At 63.5% G+C, this 9,847-nt stretch overlaps 1 protein-coding gene across 1 annotated transcript; it reads right to left on the bottom strand.

Annotated features, from left to right (window-relative positions):
• Window positions 1–2,223: 2,223 nt before the first annotated feature.
• IFITM10 (interferon induced transmembrane protein 10) lies at window positions 2,224–9,332 on the bottom strand. Its single transcript, XM_082749330.1, has 3 exons — window positions 9,265–9,332; window positions 7,943–8,395; window positions 2,224–2,855 (listed from the first exon to the last, which is right to left on the bottom strand). The coding sequence occupies exons 2-3, from the start codon at window positions 8,183–8,185 to the stop codon at window positions 2,706–2,708; spliced, it is 393 nt and encodes a 130-aa protein (XP_082605456.1). The 5' UTR covers window positions 8,186–8,395; window positions 9,265–9,332; the 3' UTR covers window positions 2,224–2,705.
• Between the last annotated feature and the right edge of the window lie 515 nt (window positions 9,333–9,847).

The raw sequence follows: 9,847 nt of genomic DNA, 5'->3' as shown, positions 1-9,847 counted from the left end.
GGCTCCGGCCCCGCGCTGCTGGGAAGGCCACCGACATCGCTGCCTGCAAGGCCACTGGGCCGTTTTGGCAACAAGAGGCCCAAAGCCTTGCTGGGTGGGGCGTGGCCCAGGGAAAAGCCAGCCAAGGCCTCCTTCCCGGGGGGGGGCATTTCCTCCAGGGACCGTCCCGGGGGTCAGCCCACCAGCGGCGGCAAAGGCTCCGGGAAAATGAGCAAAGAACATTTCAGCGCTGCGCTCCTGGCCCCACCGGGCACAGTAAAGCCCCCGCGACCGCAGGGCAGGGCCTAGGTTCACGCGGTCGCCAGCTTCCCGGGTGCCCTCTGCATGGCATTCTGACCCAACGTCCTCCAGAAAGCTGCCGGGCAGTGATGGGAACCCACCGGGGCGTGACCTTGGAGGCTCTGGAAGACCCCCCGCCCCGGCCACTCTCCTGAGGACCCTCTGGAAGGCTCCCCTCCATGGGGTGACCACATTTAACTCCATGCAGGGGTCCCAGCTCCGCACCCCCTAACCTGCCGCTGTCTGGGGTCAGGGGTCATGGCATGGTATTCCGTCCCTCCTCACCCCTCCTCCTGGGCTTCTGGGTCAGGCCAGGGGCTGGAGTCCTGCCCACTCACCCAGGCCCTCTCGCCTGGGAACCATGTCCTCAGACCGGATCTGCTGCTCCCGGGCCCTGCCGGACTGGCCCTCACAGAAACACCAGCCTCTCTGTGCAGCCCGACTTGGCACGTGGAGCTGTGGACCCACCAGGACTCAAGTCCCAGAAGCCTGGCCTTTTGGGGATTGGCCAGCACCCTCCCGTCCTCAGCGGAGGCTCAGCCTGGTGTCCTGCTCTCCAGCCCTGGTGACACTTTCCTCCCGGTGAGTCTGCCGCAGCGGGACACCACATGGGAAAACCACCGGCCCCAGGATGCACGCCATCAGCTGACCCTTGGCCGCTCCAGAGACCGAGAGCACAGGGCCCCACCCCTCGCCCAGTTCCTTTGCCCAGAAAAGACACCAAACATCTCACTACCCACTGAGCCCTGCCTTGCTCCTGGCTGGCCCCCCTCTCCCAGGAAGATCGGAGGGGAACCCCAATTCTTGGCCCCACAGCTCCTCTGCCTCTGTCCTGGGGGAAGGGGTCACTCTCTGTTGTCTGGATGCCGCCAGACAGGGCCCCATCTGCACCCTCTGAACTCCGACACCCGGGACCTCATGACCGCCGTGGTCACCAGGCCTGCTCCCAGTGGCTCTCCGTCACCAGCCACCCCAGGCTTGGGACCCCTGCCTCGCTTCTCCCTTCAAGGACACTCACGGCTACGTCCCCGTCGCTCCAAGCACAGCTCGGCCCCTCCCTGCTTGCTCCCCCCACACAGGCCCCTCAACCCAGCCGGCGCCTCTGGCCTCTCCGTCCTCAGTGCCCCACACTCTTGGCTTTCCCTCGGGACGCCCGTCTTCCCGCCAGCCGTCCTGCAAGAGGCGGTGGTCCTCGGGCTCCGCGCCGGCTGGCACTACTCAGGCCGCCCGGGCTCCCCGCAGAGCCTCCAAACCCACGGCTTCAGGCCAGATGACTTTTCTGCTCCCACAGGGCCCTCCTGGGCCCCCATATTCAGGCACAGTCTGACCTGCAGGGACCCGCCATCTCCTCCCTGCCTGCCGCACTGCACGCCCAGCCTGTCCCCAGAATCCCTCAACCTCGCCTCTGAGACATATTAAAGACCCTCCCCCAGCACCCCCAGCCCTGGCCCACACACCAGGGGCTGTGCACCCCGCCTTGTCCCCCCCAAGGGGTCCTGACGCTCCCAAAGCACCATCCTCAATACCCACAAAGCACGCCCTGCTGAGCACGCCCGTAGGCCGGGGGTCAAGTCTGCAGACCACCTTCCCTCTCAGCTCCTGAGCTGCCTGGAGCACCACCTGGTTCCCCAGAACAGCCTGACCCCGTGTCACAGGACTTGTCCCCTCCGGGGGGAGGCACTGGTTTTCTTTGTTCTAACTTACAGCCAGGTGGGCAGCTGTGTTTGTGCTGCCTAACATTCTGGGGGGCTCGTGTTTGGGGCTCCCGCTGCCAATGCCCAGCTCAGTCTGCTGGCCTCACGGGCAGAAGACTGCCAGGTCATGGAGCAAAGCTTCCTCGGCAGAGTCAGCCCTGGGGGCCTGGACCACCAGGCAGTGCCAGATTGGGGTTCCCAACACTGTCAACCCCCCGTGCCCGCTCGGCTGTGGGACAGAGGCTGGGCTGGGGCCAGACAGGGACTTTATTGACAGTTCACAGACACAGAGCTCGAGCGGGGTCACAGCTCGGAGGGGTGGGGTCAGGGAAGACAAAGTGAGTCCCCAGAAGCTGGCAGCACCCCCCAAACTGGGAAGCTCCCACAGAAGCCCTTCTTGCTAGGTGTCAGGTCAGAGGGGCCCCAGGAGCCTTGGGGGGGGCACAGGAGGCCAGGGAGGGCAGCCAGTGGAAGCCAGGGTGCAGCCGCACAGACCCCAGACACGGGCAGAGGCGGAGGGTCAGGAGGCAGAGAGGGTGGGCTGGCCCCGAGCTCCCGCCCCCGTAGTGCGCAGAGCTTCTGATGGCCTCGCTGCCCAGGTCACAGCTTTAGGGGGGCTCCAGGGCACGTGCCCTGAACAGCCCCAACCACACCACATCTTGTGTCACAGCAGGCGTGACAACGAACATGTCTCAGTGCTTTGTCTCCACGGCCGGCGGGGCCCGGCAGGCCCTAGTAGTCGGAGAGCGGGTACCGCAGGAAGATGAGGACGAGGATGATGCAGGACGCCGCCAGGGCCGAGCTGGTGATGTTGAACAGTCGCGCCGTCTTGGCGTCTTCCACTGCTCCGTTCAGGTCATTGAGAAGCTTCTTGTCCCGGACCTGAGGCCAGAGGGAGGAGGTGAGGCCAGTGGCCAGAGAGAAGGAAAAGGCTAGTACCAGGGACTTCTGTGCAAAGGGCACACAGGGATTCTTTGTATTTCTTTTTGCAACTTTTCGGTAGGTCTGAAATTATTTAAAATATAATGGGATTGTCGACAACGCTCTATGACTTGACTGAGTGTTGCTGAGAGCGCACCTGAAGTGTTCTTACCACCAAAAACCTACAGACCTCAAAAACAGTAATTGTGTGTGATGATGGACGTGCTAACCAGCCGCCTTGCTGCAATCGTCACGCGGCAGGTGCGCGTCTCGATCACCACGCCGCGGACATCATCGGACTCACGCAGTGCCACATGTCAGCTGTATCTCAATAAAGCTGGAATCCATAAGTGAACACATAAGATACAGAAGGAAGCTGGTCGCAGAGTTTTATGATCAGACAATGGAGGATGTAAGTGTGCTCTATTCTGAACGAAGTGCCTAATCTAAAACTAATAGGGATTACCTGAAAATAGGCGCTACACACAGACGGAATAAGTGGTAGTCCCTACAGTCTCTAGGAAGGGATGTTAAGATACAGGGAGTAAGCTGGAGCCCAGGAAGTCCTGGGAAGACAGTGACCGTGGGCAGAGCTGGACCCACTTTCAAGATTCTCTGGTTAGGAAGAGACGTTCCTGAAGAGGAGGCCACCCTCACCCAGGATAAATCTTGGGATTTCCTTCTCTTCGGCACTTTTCTCTTCCACAAAGTCCAAAGAAGTGTAGCTGGGTATGTGGACGGATGAGAAGGAGGGGGAATAGAAAAAAATAGTGCGCGGGTCTCAGGGATGGAGGAGATGACTTGAGGGTAACGGAGCACAAGTGAGCAAGGAGGAGTGTGAAGACAGGGACGTGGCAATGGATGCGCCTGGCTCAGCTAGAGGAGCAGAGGGGATGGCGGAGGGCGGGAAGGATGAGCGGGTGTGCTGATGTGTTAGGTCGGAGGATGGACGGACGGATGGCTGACAGGTAGAGCTGGTAAGTAAGATGGAGAAAGTTACTTAGAAGTTGAGGTTAGGTTAATAGTTAAGTGCATTGATATGTAAAACGGTGGGATGAGATGGGGAGAGTAGGGAAGGGAGGAGGCAGCGTAAGGAACTTCTATAAACACAGATGAATGGAGGGTTCAGTGATTATATGGTTGGGGTGAAGACAATAAAAGATGGTGGATCGATGTATAAGGGATCGTGGGTGGATGGATGGATGGATGGATGGACGGGTGGGTGGCTGTGTGGATGGGTGAATGTGTGGATGATTTGGTGGGTGGTGGTTGGATGGGTGAATGGATGGTGGATGGTTGAATGGCTGGATGGGTGGGTGGCTGGGTGGATGGGTGGGTGGAGGGATGGGCAGGCAGATGGATGAATGGGTGGATGGCTGGTGGGTGGATGGTTGGATGAGGGAGTAGATAGGTGGGTGGGTTGGTGAATGGATGGGCAGGTGGATGGATGGGCAGGTGGATGGTTAGATGAGTGGATGGCTGGATGGGTGGGTGGACAGATGGTTGAGTGAATGGATGGTTGGATGGGTAGGTGGATGGGTGGGCGGGCAGATGCATGGATGGGTGGTGGGTGGATGGTTTGATGGTTGGATTTTTGGGTGGGTGAATGGATGGATGGATGGATGGACGGTTGGGTGGATGGGTAGATGGGGGGGTAGATGAATGGATGGTGGAATGGTTGGATGGGCAGGTGGCCGGGTGGGTGGGTGGATAAATGGGCAGGTGGACGGTTGGATGGGTGGGTGTGGGTGGGTGGGTGGGTGGTTGGACAGGCAGGTGGCTGGGTGGGTGGGTGGATAGTTAGATAGGTGGGTGGGTGGTGGATGATGTTGATATTCAGAAAGCAAGTAATGGGGAAATATGATTATACAAAAATTGTCATGGTACTGCCCCTCCTAACCAACCTCTTTTACTTTCCTGTTACCGGGAGGTCCATGATCTCTTACGCCAGATTGAGCAGACACCGTGTCATTGTATTTGCTTCTCCTCTCCTGCCCCCCATCCCTCCCCTAACCCATGCCATGCTCTCCTTTCCTGGCCACCGCACTGGAACGCTAACTGTGCTCTGCCCCTGGGCTTCTCTTGTCCCTCTCCTGCACGTGGGTTGCAGGTTTTATAGCCCTGGCCGTATCTTCCCTTTCTGTGTCTTACACAGAATGAAATCCAAACTCCTCATATAATTTTTCAAATCCTCCCTGCATGGCCATGTCTGGCTTTCCGGGACCATCTTCTCGTCCCCCACAGAAGATGGGGGCCCTGCACCCCTCCCAGGTCGCCCCACCCTCATGTCCTGGAACACCTGTCCCCTCACCCCCCTTGCCCGGTGAAAACGATGCCCCCTCCCGTCCGTCTCCCACACCTGGCTCCAAACTCGTCCCAAATCAGGAATGAAGTATTCTTTTTCTGAAACATGGGGCACTTCCTGTCTTGGAGGGGTCCTCCGTTCCCTCCGCCCGTTCCTACAGCACCCTCTGACCCCTGCCATGGCTATCCCTGCGGCAGGGGGGTCCCTGCTGGGAAGCGGGGGCTCGGCCACAGTGAGTACGTGGCCTTTGCGGACAGAAAGCCCTCAGGCTGCGGGAGCGGCACGGGCTGACCTAGGTGTGCTCCGGGGGGATGGGGCAGGGCGCGGGCGGCGAGGGTGAGCTATGGCGAAGGATGGAGCTTGAAGAGCCTTGAGTGCTGAGGTGAGGACTCTGGGCTAACGGGGCGGGGCGGGCCAGGTCATTACGAGCCGCTCGTGCTGACTGCAAGTGCAGAGCTGACCTCCTGCCTCTCCGCCTTCCCCGGACACGAGGCTCCGCGACACGAGGCTTCACAGTCTGTGTGCTGCACGCCCAGCTGCCCCGAACCGCCCTGGCCCCTGTGGTTGGAGAGGGCAGACGGACGGCGTGACGGGTGGACAGGCAGTCGCAGGCAGACAGGGACACAGGGGTTTTCACAGCCACGAAACGCCAGCCTCGGCCCTGCCCAGGTGTGCTTACTCGAACGCTGCTCCATCTCGGTTTGTTTTGTGAGCGGTTGAAGGAAGGAGCTCAGGTGAGGCGCCCGTCAAGAGCCCACCGCCCGCAGGGACCCGGCTGGGACTCGGGCCCAGGCCTTCGGACCCCAAGCCCGTCTGGCGCCCTCGGAAGTGGCCCTGCCTGGCTACACATGGGGTGGGGTGCAGCGGGCTGGGGGGCATGCAGCGGGCTGGACAGATGGACACGTTCCCAGGGGCAGGAGTCAGAGCCAGCCTGCCCGCCCTGTCCCTGCCCCCTGCCCGCCGCTCAGGCCAGAGACAACTCACCTTCCACCCCCTTCCCTGCAAGCCTCAAGCTTTTCCTTCCCTGGCTGTCCCCCAGGAAGGACGTGGGGGAGCAGCCCTGGGGAGGGGGGAGTCATTGTGGACTCCCATCTGCCCCTCAGAAGCACTAATTCCTACCCACCCCCAACCCAGTGCAAATCCGGCACCATTGAGAAATCTGTGACCTACCTACAACCTGCACCAGATGGGCCGGCCCCGGGCCAGCCCGCGCCACAGCCAAGCCAAGGCGGGGAGGGGACAGCTTCCGGACAGGAGCCCACGCTCCGGGCCCGTTCTACAGGCCGCTGTCGGGGCCTGGCAAGGGACCCCCGGGCAAGCAGAGCCCTGCCGGCTGCCCCCACAATCCCACCCTCACGGATCCAGAGCTGAGGGCGGTCTGGGGCCTCCAGCCCCCAATCTCTAGGGCCCCTTCCCTTTGCTGCCTCCACAGCACACACAGGCACACACGTGCGTGCACACACACACGCACACACACCATTGCACACGCACACTGAAGCCCATGACACACACAGTTCACACGCACACATGTTCACACGGGCAACTGTACTTCCACGTCCACACCCGTACACACTCACGCTACAGGGGCACACACACTCGTGAATACATGCACACTCACACACACGCACTCGGGCCCCACACGGCAGAGCCCGGAGCTCAGCGCCCAGGCTGGGAGCGAAGGTACGCCTGGCGGCAGTGACGCTGACGATGAGTCAGGAGGTGGGGAAAGCCAGGTGGCTGGGGCGCGGGAGGCCAGGGGAGGGGTGCGGCTTAGGGATGCACAGAGGCAGAGCCGGCCAGGTTCCGCCCTTCCTCCTGGGCCAGCCTCCCTGGCCTAGACCCTCCCCTCCCTCCGGCCCCACGTTCAGCCCCCACCTCACTGGGCGCCGCCATCGGTGACGCGCACCTGGGCTTGGACCCGCGATCTGGGGACCGTGACGATCTGGCCGGACACCAGCCAGTCCCTTCCGAGTGACAGGGAGACGGGTCCTGGCCGTGGGGCCCTTCAGTCCTTACACATTTGCCCAGAGCTCCCCGCTTCAAATGTGAGTGGGCCACAGCCTCTCCCCTGCAATCTTAGTCCGCTGCTTTCGGCCTTGTCTCGGGGACATGAGGCCCGTCTCCCTGGCACCGCTTGGCTCCCAGCCAGCTCCTCTCACAGCAGTGAGGGGCTTTTGGAAACTGTACCCACTCCAGGTTGGGCGTCAGGGGTGTATGGGACATGCTTGTGGCTCTCTGTCCCTGGGCACTCTGGCCACCAGGAGAGACTGTCTAGAAACCGTGTGGGAGAGAGAAGGCAAAAAGCAGTGACTTGAGCGAGACCCTGTGTACCATGGGCTCTTTCTGAATGCCTGCCTGATTCCAGGGCCCCAGGGAGGGTCTTGGAGAGGAAGGTCTCCATGCTGTCCTCCTGTCAACAGGGAAGGCTCCAAGGGTCTTCATCGGGGAGCTGGCTCCATCCCCGCCTCCCCAGAGACAGCTCAGCGACCCCGGCCCAGAGGATAGGACATTGAGCCCTGGGTCTGCTCTGCAAGGAGGAAGCTGGCTGGGTAGAGAATGCAGGCCCGGGGCCCCTGAGTCCCGCAAGGCAGCCCGGAAGCTTCCGCAGCTCAGGACTGGGAAGGGCAGCCCCTCCCTGCCGGCTCAGAGCTAGCCGACAGCCGTGTGTCTCTGGATCCCACGAGGTGCCCCCGCCTGCCCCCCCACCCCCCGCTGCTCTGGCCCCCTCCCCTGCCCCACTCACTTTGAGGGAGTAGGCCAGCGCGATGAAGCCCAGGCAGCAGAAGTTGAGGTAGACGAAGTTGAAGATGGACCACAGGTAGTAATCATTGACCTCGGTGGTGTCCGGGTAGACTTCGATGACCGTGGTGGGGTTCGTCGTGGTCTTCTTCTCGGCAAGGTGCTTGCAGGCCTGGGGGGCGCCCGAGGCCCGCACGCTGTCCGCCTTGCTGCTCTTCGACTCCATGGGGAACAGGGTGGGCGCCATGGGGGGCGACGCTGAGGGCTCGGGGGCCGGGGCCGCCGGAGCCTGCAGGGCCGGGGGCTTGGACACGCAGGCAAAGCAACCCTTGGGTGAGCCTGCCGGGGGCCTTGGAATCCAGAAGGCCCCGTCCAGGGGGACTCGGGCTTCCTGGGCGCCGTCCGTGGTGCTGGCCGGGGCTCCCAGCGAGGCTGGGCACTGGCCGGGGCCCTGGGCCTGGAGGGAGGGGGAGAGGAAGAACGAGCCGGGTCCTGCCGCCCTGTAGGGCTCGCCCCGGTGTCCTGCAGCCTCTCCCCTGCAGACTCACCAGCGGCCCCGAAGGAGACGGAAATCCCCACCGAGGCAGCCAGCTGCCCGCCTGCCACCTGCCTCCCCACCCCCCGCCCCAGCCACCCCGATGCCAAAGCCCTTCCCAGCAGGAGCACCGGGGGCTTTTCCTCACTTTGCCGTCTGCGCACAAACACTCACCCACTGACACACAACAGCAACACCCCCCTATGCCCAGCAACGCCCCAGCCGACAGGCTGTGCAACAAACAGAGCACACGGGCATCCCTAACGCCCCGGCACACACAGGACACGCAAACCCACAATGACAGCGTCTCAGCCACGGTCTGGCAGGACGAGCAGAGCTCTCCGAGCACTGGCAGGCTGACTCGGCTGACACATCGGACCCCAAGGCTCTCCAGACCCCGGGGCACGCCCCTGCGCTCAGATGCTTCCAGGTAAACAGCTCTGCACTGTGACACGCAGCGTGGACATACACAGCCACACAGGCTTGGACGCAATCGCCGGGGCATGGAAATGGCCACTGCGGGCGCCTCAAACCCGTGCGCGTCGTCCCCGCCCCCCATCGCTGCCCTAGAGCGGCTGCTGGGACCCCAAGCGCTCCCTCGCAGGGATCCCCCAAGCCGGTGCCGCGGACAGACGCACAAGGACACTCCGCGGAACGCGCACTGGTCCAGTCAGGCACCAAGGCACCCCCGCGCCCCGCGCCCTCCCCCCACCCCAGGGGGTCTGCGCCGTCACCCGGGAACCGGCCCAAGGCTGCTGTGGCCACATGGACGGCGCGCCCCGCGCCCTTACCTGCTGGCGACTCCTTGGCGGGCGGGCCAACCCCTGCGCCGCGGTCCGCGCGTCCTTCCGCCGGCCGCGGCTCGCTGTCTGTCCCGCCGCTCCGCGTCCCGGCGGCCCAGCCTCGGCGGGGGGAGCACGCGGGGCTGGCGGCGCCGCTGTCCCCGCTCCTGCGCTCCCTCCGCAGCGCCAGGCCGGCCGCGTGGCTGCAGCCCAGCCTGACTCACGGCGCCGGCGGGCGCCGCCACCTCCCCGCCTCCTCCCGCCCGCAGGGTGGGGGCCGCGGGCGCCCGCGGGAAGCCGGACCCTCGGGGGCTACAGAGCCGGCGTGGGGGGGGGCTTGCGGGGATGGGTCCTCCTACAGTGCCACCCGGTGTCCCCACGCTGAGCCTCCCCTGCCTCCCTGCCCCTCCCTCTTGCTGGCCCCCCAGTCTCTCTCGCCACTGTCTCTCCAGGAGGAAGACCCGCCATCCCCCTGCTGGCCCCCTCGTCCCACCGCAGCGACCAGCGACCAGGACGGCTGGCTGAGCCCCTTCCCCTCCGCTGCCCCTTCTCCCACTGCCCGGTCCCTCCTCTCCCCACGTCTCAGTCCTTG

Source organism: Mustela nivalis, assembly GCF_964662115.1.
Source record: "Mustela nivalis genome assembly, chromosome: 9".
Taxonomy (NCBI): Eukaryota; Metazoa; Chordata; class Mammalia; order Carnivora; family Mustelidae; genus Mustela; species Mustela nivalis.
The sequence above is the reverse complement of the archived record's forward strand: the minus strand, read 5'-3'. Positions and strand labels throughout refer to the sequence as shown.